The 19159-nt window shown below is 44.0% G+C and overlaps 1 protein-coding gene across 9 annotated transcripts in view; it reads left to right on the forward strand.

Moving 5' to 3' along the window:
• dnmt3aa (DNA (cytosine-5-)-methyltransferase 3 alpha a) overlaps positions 1 to 19159 on the forward strand; it is a 586890-nt gene that overhangs the window by 354896 nt on the left and 212835 nt on the right. For all 9 annotated transcript variants that reach the window (XM_078541484.1, XM_078541483.1, XM_078541485.1 and 6 more), the window contains one exon: positions 13775 to 13963. In XM_078541484.1, coding sequence (XP_078397610.1) covers positions 13775 to 13963 — 189 coding nt within the window. The remainder of the gene's footprint in view (positions 1 to 13774; positions 13964 to 19159) is intronic.

Consider the following 19159-nt stretch of genomic DNA (forward strand, 5'->3'; position numbering starts at 1 on the left):
ATGTCCCAGCCACTGTTTGCAAAGATACAAACCATACCCAACCAACCCGTGCTTGCAAAACTCAAAACAAAGTGTCCAATATTAGATGTGATTCCACAATTGGACAACATATGCTAAATCATCCTCAGCGTGCTAAGAGTTATGCTGGCAGCCAGTTTAAGATTGTTAGTTGGGCTTGCAGTAAGGCGCATTTGTGTGTACTGCAAGCTACATATATTAATATACAGGACCCTGTTCTTTGCAGACAGAAAGAACACGTACTCACATTGCGCCTGTTTCAGCTAAACAAAATAAATGACAGCCATTCGCTGACTCATTCCTCCATAACCAATCAGGGTCAAGCTGCCTGGTTTAAGTTTCAAACAATGGTTGGCAGTTAACTGTCAGTCACCATCACTGGTGCATTCTCCATGGCAACGCCTCTACCAATCAGAGTCCACCTGCCAACCAATCAGCACTCTCTTCTCATAAAGTATAAAATGTTGTTTCCCCTTATATTGGTGCGAAGTGTCCTGATGAGTGCAAAATGAAAAGCTTCAACATGTCTCTTTTTTCAGCAATGCTCAAGTTCTGTACTATCAAGTGACTATTAACATTATTCCAGTTTTGAGGAGGCCCCTGGAAAGTAATGGCCTCTGCATTTTCTCATAACCTTACCAGTGCAAAATGGCATCATTTTGTTTAAAAAAAGGCTATATTGTAGCACCGATAAGCAACAGCTGCGAGAGCGAGCCCTGTTGAATGAAAGTAATAGCACAAGTTAATCAAAAAGGGCATATGTTTTGAAACATAAACACTTCAAGCAAATGCATCACCCATTTATTCACTAGTAGATTAGTTAGCTCCAAAAAAATTCCTTCCAATTTTTATTTTTGCCTTTGCTCCTGAAGACGCGTTAGGGACAGTTTCCATCTGCCAACTGACTCGCTGGTGCTGGTAATGAGGCAGTGGACAGACAACGTTTTTATTTAAGCTGTGGCTTACTGAGTGCATAAGTTCAGCCCCAGTAAATTTTTGAATGGCCACTGGTCCTACTCGAAACAGCTGGGAGCTCAATTCCCAAAAGTTCTGTCGTCACAGATATTTTTCAGCACGGCATTCATTGGTGAAAATCAAACAAGGATTTTGATAGAAAACCTGAACCGTGGAGAGGATACCTCTCTTCGCCGAGCAGTCTGAGAAGAATGTAAGAAACCTGCTATTCCTGGACATGTTTGGGCAGTCTGGTGGTGGGGAACAGCAGGATTTTTTTTTGCTTTTGGTTGTGATACTAAAATTATTTAACGAGCAGCAACAACATTTCACATCTTGTATTCAATAGGCTTCACCTTTAAATTGCAGTAACAATCTGTGATAAGATATAGATTATTATTGAGCAAAACATGACTGATGATTCCTCATTTTGGAGCTCATGGTGTTAATATAGCACCTTTTCTGAATCTGCTGTGGACTCTTAATCCTGTGATGTGTTTATGTTACACATCTACAGTCAACTTTGTACATTATCCAGTCAAAAACAATAATTGCTTTTGTTCCAATCTTATTCTATACCTTCCTAGTTTCAATCCAGCAACATTTTTCTAGCACTAGTTAAATTCAGTCATTGATTCATACATATCTGTGCTTTGGAAGAGTTCTCTAAGCAAGTAACATGGGCTGATATTGACTGCTGTTTACTACTTAATCGTAATCACTCTGATAACCATTTCACCAAACAAATATATTTACCGGCTTTAAGTGTATATTTCTATTTGGTATTTTTTTCTATTGGCCCAGGTGAGAAATTTCTGCTGTAGAAAGGAACACTTTACAGTGTGCTGCCCAGTCCCTCCATTGAAGGAAATGAATATATTATGTAAAAGCATAACGTTAAATTTTTTGGTCCCAGGGCAGAAGAATATTGAGCAAAGTGCTTGGTGAACGCCACAAAGTCTGTCCTTCAGTTATTTTGTGAGGTTGGACAATCTAAGTAGCACTTCTGGCCTAGATTCTTTCTGCAAGTGGGAGCTTGCCCAACACGGAGCAGGAGTAGGAAGATTCTGTAAACTGTCAAACTGGAGGGATTTGTTCGTTTAAAGCCACGGGTGTCTGCAAAATTATTTTAAGTATATGGTAACTTTTGAAAAGGATAAATAGGAGGTAAAATGCAAGAGACAATAAACAAGGCAAGACATATTTTATGTGGATATACGAAACAGCGTCTATGAATATATCACTGAGCAGCATTGCACCCAACTGATGAACTGAAAATGCTACTGCATGACATGGGTGCAAAAATCATTGTCTTATTTAACATTCAAAGCAACAGCAGGAAGGAAAGCTAGGGTCAACGTAGTGTTAACTACCCAAGGAACTGGGAACTGGCAGATTTTTTTTTTTATTATTAGTCATTCATGGGATGTGGGCTTCACTGGCTGGGCCAGCATTTATTGCCCATCCCTAGTTGCCCTTGAGAAGATGGTGCTGAGCTGCCTTCTTGAACCGCTGTAGTCCATGTGGTGTAGGTACGGTGCTGTTAGGAAGGGAGTTCCAGGATTTTGACCCAGTGAGATGTGAAGGAACGATGATATATTTCCAAGTCAGGATGGTGAGTGACTTGGAGGGTAACTTCCAGGCGATGGTGTTCCCATCTATCTGCTCCCCTTGTCCTTCTAGATGGTAGTGGGCTTGGAAGATGCTGTTGAAGGAGCCTTGGTGAATTCCTGCAGAGCATCTTGTAGATGGTAGACACTGTTGCTACTGTGCGGCGGTGGTGGAGGGTCTGAATGTTTGTGGATGTGGTGCCAATCAAGTGGGCTGCTTTGTGCTGGATGGTGTCCAGCTTCTTGAGTGTTGTGGGAGCTGCACTCATCCAGGCAAGCAGGGAGCATTCCATCACACTCCTGACTTGTGTCTTGTAGATGGTGGACAGGCTTTGGGGAGTCGGGAGGTGAGTTACTCGTCACAGGATTCCTAGCCTCTGACCTGCTCTTGTAGCCACAATATTTATATGGCTAAAAGCAAAATACTGTGGATGCTGGAAATCTGAAACAAAAACAAAAGTTGCTGGAAAAACTCAGCAGGTCGGACAGAATCTGTGGAGAGAAAGACAGAGTTAACATTTCGAGTCCATTTCGAGAACTAAAAGATGAGTCATATGGACTCGAAACGTTAACTCTGTCTTTCTCTCCACAGATGCTGTCAGACCTGCTGAGTTTTTCCAGCAACTTTTGTTTCTGTTGTTATTTTTATGGCTAGTCCAGTTCAGTTTCTGGTCAATGGTAACCCTCAGGGTAGTACCATGTAGTAAAGGATGGCAAACCTCAATAAATTTGGCAAGTTAAGGCTGCCCAAAAGTATAATTTGCCACGTAGATGACCATGGTTGTATTCAATAAAACATTGACATGTTCCACGTTGACTGTGAGCTATTGGCAGACTTTCACAGAATCTTATAGTTTATTCAGTGTATCTCCAGCATACCCATATTTCAGCAGATCACATATTCCACCTGCGCATTATAACTAAAGGTTTTCCAAAGGATTCAAACGGAGAAGCCTTTTGACAGTTTAACTTCGGTGCAGGGGAAAGCTTGTAGAAGCAATAATCTGGGAGAAGATTAGCAGTCACTTTGACAATATAGACAAATAAAGGAGAGTTAGCATGGATTTGTTCAGAGTAAATTGTGCTTGACTAACTTGATTGAGTTTTTTGATGAGGTAACAGAAAGGGTGGATGAGAGCAAAGTAGTTGATGCTGTATAAATGGACTGTCAAAAGTAGTTTGATAAAGTACCACATAATAGGCTTGTTAGTAAAATTGAAAGGCACAAAATAAAAGGCACAGGAACGCCATGGATAAAAAAAATTGGCTAAGGGATAGAAAACAGAGAGTTTTAGTGAATGGCGCCTTTATGGACTGGAGGCAGGTATACAAGAGGGTTCAGTGCTCAGATCATTGCTCATTTTGGTATTCATTAATGATTTGGACTTGGGGTATGGGACACAGTTTCAAAATTTGCAGCTGACACGAAACTCGGAAATACAGTAAACAGTGAGAAAGATCGGATGCAAAAGGACAAAGAGGCTGGTAGAATGGACAGATGTAAACATGGCAGATGAAATTGCATGCAGGAAAGTATTCGGTGATATATTTTGGTAGGAAGAATGAGGAAAGATAATTTTAAGAAGGGTTGCAAAGAGAGAGAGAGAGACCGTGGGATGCTTGTGCACACACCTTTGAAGGGTGTGGATCAGGTCAACACAGCAGCTGATAAAATAAATGATCCTGGGCATCACAAATAGAAGCAAAGGACTGAAATTCCCCTTGGGCTTTCGGACTGTTTTCAGATCTCGAGCTTGCGCTTTTCAATAGCGTGCCCACCGGCATCATTTTATGGGAAGCGACCAATCAATGGGCTGCCTCTGCGTTTACTGTCCAGTTAGGGACAGCAAGCGAGTTCCAGAGACAAGAGCTCAGGACAGCGCGGCCTGCTGCAAGTGGGGCCAGCAGCCATTACTGTGTGATCATTGGGAGCATTGCTGAGGCCCAAGGAGCGGGGAAGCACTGCTGCTATCATCAGCACCAAGGGAGCAGCTGAGCCACCGTGAGACCCATGACGATCGGAAACATCGGTTCCCCGGAATCCCCCACTCAATGGCAAGGCTGAGATGGGAAGAAAGCAGACTTGCCATTTTCTGCTGAGGCCTGTTAAATCTCATTATGTATAGCACAGCGGCCACCTCCCACAGTGTAGTTGCCTCTCTTACTTGCCAGGCTGCAAACAATTTGGGGCCCACGCAATGCTGGGAAGATTGCAGTCAGCTCACAAGATAACTGTTTAGTATCTCACTAATTGACATGACTATCTGTTCACTGCTGCCATGGCTGGTGTGCTGCTGCCACTGGGAAAAGCAGTAGAAAGCAGGAACATATTGGGGAGCCGATCTACAGATTTCATTTCTAAAATTACACGAAGCCTCCCCCAGCACCCTCTCCCTCGATTCCAAATTTGCATCTTCAGGGCTAGGAAAATTCGGCCATAGAGTGCAAATGCCAAGAATTCCTGCTAAACCTGTTATAAGACACTAGCTTGGCCCCAGCTGCCGTATTGTGCTGAAGTCTGGGCAGCATACCTTTGGAAGGATACGGAGGCTTTGGAGAGGGTACAGCAGAGATTTCCTGGGAAGGCTCGAGGGATTACAGTGAAGTGGATAGGCTAAAGAAGCCGGGGTTGTTCTTTGAGCAGAGTTGGCCAAGAGGAAACTCGATAGAGGGTTTAAAGAATGAAGGATTTAGATAGAGCCACTAAAGAGAAACTGTTTCCAGTGGCTGAAGGAGGCATAACCAGAGCACCCAGATTTAAGGTGGTTGACAAAAGAACCAGAGGTGACATGGGGGTAAGTTTTTTTTAGGTAACAAGTGAATAGGATTCAGAATGCGCTGCCTGATAGAGTGGTGGAAACAGATTCAATATTAGCTCCCAAAAGGAATTAGATAAATAATTGAAGGGGAAAAGGTTGCACATATGTGGGGAAAGAGCCAGAGTCAGAGCTATCCCAGTATTCGCAGTGCTCATAAAAGCTCTCGGTTAAAACTATGTAGCTTATTGTTTTACCAAATTCTTTCCCTTAGGTTTCTGGCAAAATAGCTTGCTTGACAGGAATACGTTTGGAGAATCAAATACTGAGCTCGTTATGCCTGATTCAACACTGATTAAACCCCTAAAATGACACCACCTAATAGTAAGATGCAAAGGCTTCAAACATTTTTAAGTTCCTTAAAATAAGTGGGTCAGTGTCCATATCAAAATAATGGAGACCAGAATTTCGCGTGAACAGATTTAACACCCGTATTCGAGTATTCCCATTGCACCATTTGAGGACCTTAATTTCTACATTTGCATAAGACTGTGGTCTTATGGACATGACTGAGTTTTGCCCTGGAAATGATTTCCCGGTTGACCTTCGTGTTTCCATGGTATTGTACAGCCTTGTGTATTAAGTGCTTGTTACCTTTGTCTCTGAACCAATTGTTTTAGTAAACGTGCGGAATTTTCCAGACCCGCCCGCGGTGGGAGCAGAAAGTTCGGAGTGAGGCCAAAAGTCGGATTCCCACCAGAGGAAAAACGAGTCGGAATTCTCCCCTCGCCGCTTTCCTGGCGGGATGAGGGCGGGTGGGCTTCCCCGCTGAGCCATGTCGGGAACATCATTTGCATCCATTGGCATGTTATGAATATTCATTAAAGATGCAACTCGTCGGAATCCCGTTTCTCCTCCCAATTATATGCCGTGCCAGCAGGAAATGAGATCAGTCTAAATTAGGAAATTAGATCGGGTGGCGGTGGGGAAGTTAGTGGAGCACAAGAGGGAAGGGTTCCACCGAGACTCATGAGTGGTCTTGGGTGGGAAAGACTTGCAGAAGAGGGACTGGTTGCACGGTTTTGTGGTCATTCATTGAGGAGCAGGAGAGCTGAGTGAAAGACAAGTCATTGTCCCTGTATAGATGCCAAGACATCGAGACAAGAGATTAAAGGCAGTCCAGGGGCCCTGTGGACCACGTAGTCAGGATGAGAGGTTAAAGGTAGTCACATGGGGCTGTGTGGGCCATGCTACAGGGTCCTGCATGCCACGTGCGTCGTGTTCCCGCTCCAGGGAGGGACAAGGCCTATGTGCTCAGTGGGGATCACGTGTGCAGGGCGTGGCCATAGTCTCACTCTCAACGGTGGCTCGGTACTGGGTTGTAGGTGGGATGGTAATGGTCACAGGAGGCATCTGCATCCTGTAAATGGGGAGAACATTATAAAGGGGGTGGGTAATCGAAACTCTCCTGGGGCGGGGGTGGGGGTGTCACCTCTGAATGTGACCATGCGCACAGCCTTGAGATGGGGAAGAGTGAGGTCCACATGGGGCATGGGGAGATCAGCAGTAATGGGTCCCGGTGGGAAAGGGCATATATGTCCACAACAATGACAATGCAGTTCAGGGTTACTGAGGGAGACTGGAGAATCACCAGAGGGAATTCTACCTGCACGTCATGAGGCTTAAGGAATATCAGGGGGAGCCAAACTCTGACAGGGGGAGGGATAAAGTTAGTCTCAAAGTAAAAATACGGCGCCACCATCTTGAGATCCCGATGTTATGCCAGTTTACAATCGAACTGGATAAGAATGTGCAAGGGAGGGGGGCTGAGGCAATGTGGGAGGGGCCCACAGCTGGACTCAGCAGCTCTATAGAGGGCACCCTCACAATGTTTAGATGGAAATGGAGTCTGAGCTGCTGGACCTCCAGAAGAGTTTATTGAGAAGGTGCAACTGGGGCCACTGACGTTTGGAGCGCTTTAATGTGAGACTGCAGGAGTCATTGGGTTCACAATGAAGATGATCAGTTTGAGCATTGACAGAGAGGAATGTGAGAATAGAAGCTTGGCTTGCATGGACAAATGGATGGGATATGATGAGAAGGGATGGAGCAGAGTTTGGGAAGCATGCATGCCTGCTGTGTGCTGAGCCCTCCCCAGTAAGGGCTGAAGCTGCTGCCGGTGCAGGATAATAGATGAGATGCTGGTGCATGGGCTTTCAATGCTGATATCTCCCCTGCTAATATTGTGTGAGACCCCTGAGCTGTGTGACGCTTTGAGCACATAATGTCATGATGAGAGTGTGAGTTTGGAGTGAGCTGAAGGCTGACTTACCCTGGCAGTGCGGATGAGCTCATTCACCCTCTCCCTGCGCAGGATGGCATTTCTCTGGCGATTACCTGCGGAGCTGCCCTCCTTCATGACTGCCTCCCAGGCCGGCGGGGTGAGATCGGTAGGCCTCCTGGATCCATCCCTGGGAAAAAGAACCTCCCAGTGCTGGCAGATACCCCTAATTAAAGCCTCCAGGGAGCCGAGGCTAAACCTTGGCGCCGTCTTCTTGTTCCTCAGGGCCATCTCCAGAACTTCTGACCACACAACTGGGCTGCAGAGAGTAATGCGTTTGTTCGGGTGGCGTTTAAATATGGCGTCAGGAACTTCAACCCCATGAGGTGACGGCGGCTGAAAGAACCAGTGCTTGCCCTGCCACGTGATTCAGTGAGCAGCTCACCTATGCACATTTAATGAGGTTTCGAGCAGAAGATCGGGCGTGAGAACCTGACCCACTGATCAGCGGGAAACCCATCACTAATCCCGCCCACCACTGCACTTAGTCTCCGGAGCGGAACATCCACCCAACATAAAGTTAGCCATCCATACTCTCCAGATTGGCCTGACATGGTTCAATCTGGGGTTCTATGTCTATTAGCTGGGGGAGGGAAAACAATATATTGATAGATTCAGTTGAATAATTCCGGTCTCAGTTTATTTTCAGAAGACTACAATATCTGTGTTTCAAGTCATCCTTCAAATCAGGCTTTGCGTTCACCCCAAATCAGGGCTGTTACTTTCAGCTCTTGCTAGGAACTGGGGTTCTCCCTCTACTGCCTAACCCACTTATTTCCTTCTGACCTTTCGTTATGGCCAACTTTCACGCCTAAAGGTCAGCCATGGTCCATATTCTGGATAAGGGAACTGCATTTGGATCTTCTCCAGCGACTTGAGTAGAAGTTTCGCAACATTTTGTAGCTTGGTTGCCTCTACAAAATTCAACTGGCTCAAGATCCAAAATTGTATACATTTTAGGGTGGGTATCAGTTCATCCAATTTGTGATTCTCTTAAGATACTAGTGGTTGTGTGTGTAAACATCAACACCAATTGTGACGTTCCTAGATGACTGGTTCATAATGCAGCCACATTAGTTCTAATCACCCTTGCAGTGACACAGAATATTACTTTTTATAAAAGACCAACTGTTTTAAACCATCCACTCCAAGATGTGACTGGACCACATAAAACCCTTGCTCCCCTCTTGCTAATTAAGGGCCATCCAGGAAAACAAAGAAAACAACAACTCCTTAAAGCTCTTCCCTCTGTCCGCTCCCCTCAGCCCTAACCTCTATAACAAATGCAAGGAACTCAGTAGGCGGCACTCTTGACCGCTCTCCAAATTTTCCCGTCCCACCCATGACTATGCCCGCCACTGGCGGGACTGGCAAATCCCGGCCAATGTCTTCTTTGTCATGAAGATGGAGGTCATTGGTTGAGTTGTCTCTGCAGCATTCCTCCTTTCACATGTTCACCAAGCCAAAACTCCCTAAGATTCCCCCTGCCCTAGACATGAAACTACAGGTGGAATTTAATGGTCACAGATGGGGGGCCGTCCACCAGTTGAAAAAGTGATGGCAACCCCATCGTGGCCATTTTATAGAGGCCCAATGAGATTTAGTCCCAATTAGGCGCTTACCTGCCTGCTGTTGGGTTTCCCGGCTCCTGTGAGTGGAATTTCTCCCCAGAAACCCTGGTGTGGGGTGGATGTCCCGCCTCCAAGAGCTGCTGGCCAATTGAGGCCATGAGCTCTCCCAAATTGGCTGTGCCACCGGGACCAACACTGGAGCCCCAGGAAACAGGTGATTGGGATGGGTTCACTGGGACCAGACAGGGAGGTCCTGGTGAGGGGGAGGCAGGTAAATTTGGAGGCCGGAAGGGTCTTATTCTGGGTCACTCTGTTCCCACCTGTGGATGCCTCACAAAGCGCCAGGCAAGGAGGTACCCTGAGGCCTACCAGCCAGAGTATTCCTGGAGGTCGGCCCATGTGGCTTTGACCCTGCCCGCCTCTGGTTAAATACGTTCACATACTATTTTACCTGGGTTCTCATATATATATATCAATGCTGATTCTCAGCATAAAAATTAACAAAAAATGATCTTCTCTCTTAAAGTATTGAACAGAAAAGGGCTAGGTTGGCATGACTGACGTTTATACCATGTCGGGGGTTTGGGGGATTAGGAAATAGGAATGGATTTATCGGGACCAAGGACTTGGGGTAGCTTTTGAGCAGATTTCCCTGCAATCGTGCAGGTGTGACACACTGTGGAAGGAGGTGATTTTATGAATCTTTCCTTGCAATGGGGAGCCTTGCCTGATAGATGTGCATGTTGGAAATTCAGGTATGTGCAACCCATGATTTCCAATTATCCATCGGAAAAATGGCACACGCTACTGGCTTCAATTTCCGATCCACACTGCCAGCTAAGCTCCCCACTGGTGGATTAGAGCCAGAAAACCAGCTCTAGTTTATTCATCATTATTGCAAAGAAAGGCCTCAGACATGGATAGTTGCAACAAAATGAGCTAAGAGTTACAGAAAGGAAAATGCTGCAGATACCGGTGATCCAAAACCAAAACAGAGATGGCGGGAAATACTTAGTGAGGTCTGACAGCATATGCGGAGAAAGAAGCAGAGTTTATGGTCCAGATTTTGGCTCTCGAGGTGGGAGATGATATATTTTGTGACGCGTCACACAATGTGGGTAGTGGAAATGGCGGAGGATGCATCGTTGAACATGGAGCCAGGTGAGGTGAGAACAAGGGGAACACTATCTGGGATTGAGGGGGAGGATTGAGAGCTGAAGTGCATGAAATGGAACAAATACAGTCAGGGTCTTGTCAACCACAGTGGAGTGGAATCCTCGCTTGAGATAAAAGGAAGACATCTGAAGTATTGGTCGGAAGATGACATGTCAGAACTGATGTAATGGAGTCTGAGATACTGGGAGAATGGAATAGAATCCCTTATAGGAAGCGGGGTGGGAGGAAGTACAGTTAAGATAGCTGTGGGACTAATTGGGTTTATAGTCAATATTAGTTGACAGCCTAGCCCCAGAAATTATAAGAATGAAGTCAAGGAAGGCAAATAAAGGACCATGTGATGATGAAGGAAGGGTGGAAATTTCAAGCGAAGTTAATGAATTTTTTTCAGTTAAGGGCGAGAGGGAATAACAAATCTGATACAATGTACTGGAGAAAGAAGTGGGAGCGGGGACCTGAGTAAGACTGGAACAAAAGATTGTTCCACACAACCCATAAAAAGTCAGGTATAGCTAGGATCCATAAAGGTTCTTGATAGCAAAATCTTTTATTTAGGAGTGAATGAGTGGAGTCAAAGGGAAAGTTGTTCAGTGTGTTAAAATCATATCTCTCAAGACTGAAGTTTTCTTTTACAAAATGGAAGGGCATGCCACGATCTGAACACGTGGATGCTCACCTGGGATTTATTTTAAAGAAAGTCATAAGTTCACCTTGGAACTGTCAGCAAGCAGGCCTCGTCCGAGAAATCACCTGAGCTTTATGGCACTTGATTTGTTTGTTTTGCACTGCAAAGCCCTTTAATCAACGAAAGCTGGAAGGCAAAAAAGGCAATCACATGGCAGAGGCAAACCTTAAGTTTGAATCTGTGGTTTTGCTTTCAGTCTTGTTGGGGCACAAGGTGTGGAAGGAAGGTTACCCTAGCTGGCTCCCTCTCTCTATCTTGCCTAAAATTGTGTGTGGATATCAACCTGTAGCCAGAGAGCCCTCACCTGAGTCTAGCCAGCCTGCATTTGGACCTGCAAAGCTGAGACCAGTTGGTGAAAACTTCCAGACTTCTACCGAGACCAGAGCCCGTCTTCGCATGAGGGAATTCCAGGTTGACAGCATTGAGACCCAACGGACTCTATCCTTTATTTTATAGCCCCCATCCTCTAAAGCCCATCTCTGTAGAGAGACTCTTATCTGTTTGTCCTTTGTTTGTCTATGTGTGCACGGGTGGAATTCTTTAGGAAGAGATGGATGGTTGTACTTCCCGATTACAATCCTGTGTTAACCAGGACTGGCAACTTGTTAAAAGAAGCTTTGTTTTAAAAATAAATTAATCATTCTGAGTTTTTGAAATAAGCCTGGTCAGAGTCTCTTTTCTTCTGGGTACGAAAGGTATAGGAACACAACTGAATATTTCAGGGAGAAAATTAACATTTAGATTAATGGTACAGCCTGCGGAGTTGTGGGGCTTCATGTGGCGCGCTCCTCTCATCCCCGTCATAACATATGTGAGAAGTTCAGTCAGGTGGAGGAAGGTGGGTGGGGGTGGAGGTGTAGCGTTATCGGATCTCCATAATGAAAAGCAGAAAGAGCCAGGGGATTGAAAACTGTTAAAGAGATGGAGGGCACCAGAAGATTCACAGGTGTAAATGAGAGGGGACTGGACAAGGAAGAAGGAATTGTTGTGAGCGGGAGAAATCACTTCTGTGGTTTCAGAGTTACATTGGAGCAGCTAAAGGAACATTTTACAGAGTCTTCCCAAGAATACAGTCATTTGGTAACACATTAGCATCGATCTTACAAATTTATGCTGCTTCATGTAGCCGGACCCACTTGCTGTGAAAATTGAGAAATCATGGATGGCGTTCCTGTAATTTCCAATATGCATGGCCAGGGGCAAGGCTCCCCATGCACTTCACAAACACAGAAAACTATCCCCTTCACGTTGCTAATTCTGACTGACCCCTGTGTATTTATCCAAACTTAACGGTTTGATTCTTAGGCTTTGCTGTAGCAGGTTTTACCCACACAGGTCATGTGTTCAAGCCATTATTGACTTTATGCACACAAGGGTGGACACGCACGCCTGCACACACACCAACAGTAGAAATTCTAATTTGTGGTCAGTTGGACAACCTGCCCACTAAACTGGCTGTAGGCAAAATGTGGCAGCTCCACTAATGAGTTCATGCGGTACAAATGTTTTGCACTTCAGCACATTTTCTTTTACCTTTATGGTTATCATGAGAGACATCGCATGGTAAAACAGTACCTTATTGCTGCCCACTTCAATATAAGGAAGGCAGTAAACACTTGACCGGAAGATATTTAGCAGTAAGCGGGAATACTAAACAAAGCAGCTTTTCAATTTTAAGTTGAAAAGTTGAAGCTGTCCGATCTTTACATTCGAAATCATGCAAAGATTGTATAATCAGTCGGGATCTTTGGCATGAGTTCTGAGTTACTGAAGGAATTAGCATGTGTTTTGTCAGAGATGAGGTCGTCAGTGTTACAAAGATGGTATGCTACATAATGTATCTTTATAAATGGAAGGCATTCTTAAGTATGATGAAAACAATTTTTAAATTAAGCTGCATGCCTTAGTGTGGCCTCCAGTGATTACACACATTACCAGTCTCTGTTCAGGAAGAAAGTAATCAATCAACAAATAATTATCTGTTATGCCACCACCATTTTGGTAAGCAGGAATTATCCATTATAAGGAAGAAGGATTAGTAGCAAAAAAAAAAATGGTGTTACAATGCGGTGCTTAGCAATCCTACAGGTCTTACTACGAACTGGTGTTAGACCAGCTCGTATCTGCAAAAAGTGCCAGCTGCTTCATTTGGTTACTTCACTCCTCCCTACTGCCCCCTTCCTACCCCCCCCCAACTACCAGGGAAAGTTTCTGCAGAAGTACAAGCTTAATCTCGGAGATCAATAGACAATCTAACCTGATGTATTGAACATCTTCCTCAAAATAGTGCAACGAAATTACAGAAATGTTGGAAAATACTATTCTGTTCTAGACCTTAACCAAATGAGCAAATTTATGTGTGAAAGATCAACTGAAAGGGCACATTGCACAAATTTTGAAAGGAGATGGTGGAAGTTTCTCCGAAGGTCAGACTTAAACAGGGTGAAGATAGCTTAGCTTATTGCTTGGTTGACTACTGATCAATGTAGCCCAAAAAGGTAATGTCACAATGGTGGAATTTCTAGTTATGCTAGTATATATTTATTTATAATTGTAGGTACGAAACACCGAAAATTTATTAATGTTGTCCCCGTTCCATAATGGGTGTTCTTTTCATTTACTTATATTTTTCCTGTTTTTGTCTTCTTATTCCTTCACTTTAGTCTCTCACCTCCATGCATCCTTCTCCCGCTAGGAGGGTGAGTAAAAAGGCTGCAGACCCCACTGATGCTTCTCACTTGAATGCCTCTCCATTGCTTAGCCAAGAGGAAGCACTCTTACCGTGGGGTGAGATGGAAAGAATATCATATTTTCCCCGAAGTGGGAATCTGCACCCCCTCCCCCAGACTGAGGTACAGTGTCTAAACCATTACACTACTGGGTTACTTTGTTTCAATAAGTAATTTTGTCACCCAGCGCATAAAGCAGGGGTGCGTAGAGTAATCGCACAAATTCCTGTCTGTATTATCAGGACATTTCTGATTGGTTGTTGCCATGAGATGCCTTGATGATGTCATAATCTTGTTACTACAGATACCATCTTTTTTGTCACTAACTGAATGATTGAACATAATGGCAGCAGGTATAGGTTAAGAACCAATAGGCTGATTCCCTAGCCCATTGATCCAAGTGTTGAGTGTTTCTCATAGGAAATTTTAATCAGGAAATCACGTCCATGACCTAAGCAGTGCTGGCCCGCAGTTTCTTGAGCTGTGCTCCCAGGGAGTGCTGCTTTGTACCAAGAGCATCTTGGAATTGGTTGGCGTCAGGGAATTAACCCTCAATCTGGATTGGAATCGTTCAATCGTAGAATTGGCCTCCCTGGATGGTTCAGCAAGTTTACCAGAGACAAGCTGAGCCTTACAGATCAGAAAAGTTCAATCCGCTGCCAACGAAGAGTTTGGTGATCCCATCCAGGCAGAGATAAAGGGCGCCGCAATTGACCACAATGACCACTGGGTTCAGGAGGGAAAAATTAATCATGGTTCCCACTTCTGATCACAATCCAGAGACAAGTGCTGGAAGTGCTTGTAAGTTGATGTGAGGGCAGGATACAGCTTTGCAGTGATGCCATTTTCCACTGTTATTGTCAAGAAACCTGCTGATGCTCACTGTCTAGACTCAAATAAATGTAGGTCAGCAATGAGATAGCATCATCAGGAAAGATGAAAGAAAACTGATGAGGTGAAAAAGAGAAGGATGAGAAAAAGAAATGAAAAGTTAGCACAAGTGTGGTCATCAGTAGAACAGACAGTTCTCCTTCATGAGCTTTCAGGGATTTGGGAAATTTCAAGGTAAGGAGTGTTGGTGGAATAGTTCTCCACATTGCCATCTTTCATTGAGAGCAACAAGCACTCCCTGATCAGTTATGATATTGGCCCTAAACAATGTAGAGCATTCTCTACAAGATGTTGACGTTACATTAATCTTTAACCTCAGAAAATTCACACTGCTGACTAGGTATGGCCCTTCAATTCCCTAATCCTTAAAGGATTGTTTCCAAGGATGTTAATTAAGTGATGAATTTTGGTTCTGTGTTATGCTGTTAAATCCGTGATCACTTCCCAAACTTCAAACCGTTAATGAAAATTTCTCAGACCACTCTGTAGCAATAAGTGAAGTTTAGTGGAGATGTCCTTTGTTGAGAGAAATGGTAAGCTGGTCATTTCCATTTGTACCTATGATTTCACCTGCAATAGTGAATGCAGATGTTCTTCATTTTTTTCCACATGGTAACCAGAGGAATTCTTACCTGCTTGAATATGTGAAATCATTCTTTGAATTACAGTGTTTTGCAATGTTAATTATATAGTTACTGTGAGTAACAGCAATAAAACTGCCAGTAATATCCTATCTAGGATATCAGGAAATAAATCAAATCTAACCAAAGCAAAGCAAACACAGAGTGTTACAGATATGATATATTTTGAATGCAGCCTGTTTTCCACTCCCATCCCACGCAGCCCTCCTTTCTCCCCCCGTTCCAGTCATTCTCCAACGACTGGGAGACTGACGAGGAAATCCGAAGACTTCCTCACCACTCCAAGAGCAGTACATTGTATACCAGAGGTTCAGAGGCTTGTGAGGTGAAACACAGTAAACAGTTTAAAGTTTAAGCTTGTTACTGTGGCCTTCACTTTTCCGCCCCTCCTACCACTGACCACCACTGCACCTCCAGCACCCTCTGGCCACTGATCCTCCCACCCTCCCGCCTACTCCACCCCCACCCTACATCTCTGCAAGGATAAAAGAGTGACTTCAGTGTCGGACCAGCAAATGTAAGCTTGGCATTTTAGAGATATCTCTTGGAATAATTAACAAGATTTTTTTATGTCCTTGATCTTAAAAAATGCAAATTACTCACCATTCAAAATATGTAACTTTATCTCCACCTAGTGGCTAAACATAATTTTGTTACATAATTCTTTGTGTCAATGCAGTTGCAAGACCTCACAATTAAATATTACATTAAAGTTAACTACTGTTCAACAATGATGTTTGGTATGATGCGTGTATAGGAAAGTTCCTTGGGCAGAATTTTATATCGCCATTACAAATGGTGACCATGTAGTGTGCAACATCTGAAAATTGTTTTGACTTTGAAATACATTAACATAACTTTGCAATTAACAGAAAATATGGTCATAGTCCTGCTGAATATTCCCTGAACTGAAGCTAGATTCAATTTCAAGTCATATGTGTCAGTTTCCTTCTACATACAATGAAGGCTTTATTTTTGACTGCACTGTAAATTTTATGAATTGTAATCCCAGAGCAGAGCTTTGTGCACTGGGAGTATGTACCAGGATTTTGAATGGGGTGGGTAGTGGGCCTTGTTGGATTTTCTATTCATTCTGGTTAATGGATGGAAAATTCTGGGAGGCCCACTGATCTGCCTTTCTAAGTTCCCTACTTGTCCTCCCTGGTACGAAACTCGATGCAGGGAGTTTACTTTCATTAAACCTATCCTTCCTTTTACATGGCAGGTCTTTTTGCTCCTCAGGAAGCATTAGAAAAGTGCCTAGGGCTGTTTCTGCTTTCCATAAATTAAAATTTTCATTAGCGTTGATAAGATGCTTTTTTGACTGGTTGGAATTTGTAAGAGCTCCAGTTTGGACTGGATTTCATCAAAACTAGCTGAATTATTTACCTCAGTTAGCGCCCAAATCCAGTAACATTTCAGTGGTGATTTAAATGATTTAACTGATCTGAATCAGTCTAACTTAGGAATTCGAATAAAACTTGCCAACTTTACCTGACTGATATCAAATCCCACTGCTCCATCCAAGTGACAGTTGTAGCTCTGATATAAAACAGTGGTCATCACAACTTCAGTGATCTTATTACTTTACTTCATCATAAAGAAGATTGAAGAATTCCATTGTGTTTACAACATAGAAACAGGCTATTCGGCCCAACAGATCCATTCCAGTGTCAATGCTCCACATGAATCTTCTCCCACCTTACTTCATCTGAATCTTCTAATCCCTTATTTAGCTTTCCCTAAAATGAGTCAATTTCAATAGTGTTCCCTTCCTTTATGTTTTTCAGACTTTTTTTGCTTATAAGCGATGAGATCATGCCATTCAAATTAAAGTACTTTGGGGGAGAAATTGGGCTCTAAGAACTCGAAAATTACGTCTATAATGGTACACACACTTGAAGGATGAGTTGTTCATTTTATTGATGCAGGCATTAGTGCGTGTGGGCTGAATGTTTACCAGAAATATGCAGAGCAATAAGTCATGACGTTAATCAGTGGGCAACACTGATTTGAGCCCAGCACTGTCATCCTGGTTGTAACCATCATCCTCTACATGCGTTCAGGTATTCAGCCTGCTTCAACACTATTGAGAAGAATCATCCACCCCTTACTGGCTAGTTGTTTCTTAATTTCTCTGGCTATTGTCATATCCCGACAAATGTTTGGGACTTTATTTACTTGTTTCAAGTTGCTGAAGTATACAGGGAGTGGCGTAGAAGATGCTGAAAGACATTTTGCTGATGCATACAGACACAAACCTGTTGCTCCCAGGCATGGATGCACTCACTCCCCTTGGAATACAGCATGACTTAAAGAATAAACAAACCCTGCACAGGGCAGGAGATGCTGAAAGAGGGAGGAGGGGAGTAGAATTCTAAGCACCAATGGTTTTCAGGGATCAATTCTCCTACTTGGAGCAACATGTACTCACTGAAATCTGCCACCTGCTGCAGCCACAGCTGCAACTTCAGTGCAGGGTGTCGACAGCATTGCCAATGCCTGCGAAAGTGACAGTGGCAATGTATTTTTGTGCGTTCTGACTTCTTCCAGACTGGAAATTTGCAACATCTCACAGTTTGACTTCCGCAACTACATAAACTCACTGAGGCAGTCTACCGAAGAGAACTAATGACATTTCATCTCTCACACTTGCCAGATGTATACAGCTTCGCCAGGATCACCAGTTTTCCCATTGTGCAGGATGCCACTGACTGCACACGGGCACTGCATGCCAACTCCGCTCTGTAATAGAACCAAAAGGGAGTCCATTCCCTCAGCGTTCAGATGGTGTGTGACCATAGGCAGCGAATCATGCTGTCAATCCTTATATCCTGGTAGCATTCATGATGCCTTCATTCTGTGGCAGTCTGCTTTACCAGCTGCATTTGAGTCGCCAAAGCAAACCAAAGGATGGCCACTGTGAGGAAAGGGCTATCTGCTGCATGGATCCCTGATGACCCTGGTGCACAACCCACTCATACATGCACAGCATGCAATGAAAATAATGCTGCCACAGGAAATGGAATAGAGCAGACCATTAGTGTATTGGAACAATGCCTCCGCTGCCTGGACCACTCTAGAGGAGCCCTGCAGCAGTCAGCAGAACTGGTGTGGAAAATCGCCATCGCCTGCTGCACAACCTCGCCAACATGAAGGGTTAGACCATGCCACCTACCATAAAACAAGCAGCTGAGACATGAGGAGGAAGAGGATGGGAGGAGGCATCATAGACAGCCTCTTTCTACCTGGGCTATTCCCACATGTTTGTGACTTTATTTACTTATTTCAAGTTGCTGAAGTATACAGGGAGTGGCATAAAAGACACTGAAGGACATTTTTCTGATGCATACAGACACAAACCAGTTGCTCCCAGGCATGGATGCACTCACTCCCCTTGGAATACAGCATGACTTAAAGAATAAACAAATGCATGCACAGAGCAGGAGATGCTGAAACTCATCCAAGTGCAATGTCAGTAACCGCAAACCCAACTCCTCATTCACCAAGAGTCCTGCACCTTACCTTCCCTCCGTACTGATCATCACAGCATCTGCTTAACCACAATGCAAAAATAAATCAAAACCAACACAAAATAAACATTTCCAGCCAAATTTATGGTGAAATTATACCATATTGTGCACAAAAGTCAACTAATCGTCATTGTGCATTCCCTTGGCGTGTGTCTTCCATGTATTTATTTATCCCAGTGCTCCGACACAGTGATGCCTTAATGGCTGCAGCATGACTGGTATATGGATGATGACTTTCAGAGGGGGAGACTGCA

Source organism: Cetorhinus maximus, chromosome 5, assembly GCF_964194155.1.
Source record: "Cetorhinus maximus chromosome 5, sCetMax3.hap1.1, whole genome shotgun sequence".
Taxonomy (NCBI): domain Eukaryota; kingdom Metazoa; phylum Chordata; class Chondrichthyes; order Lamniformes; family Cetorhinidae; genus Cetorhinus; species Cetorhinus maximus.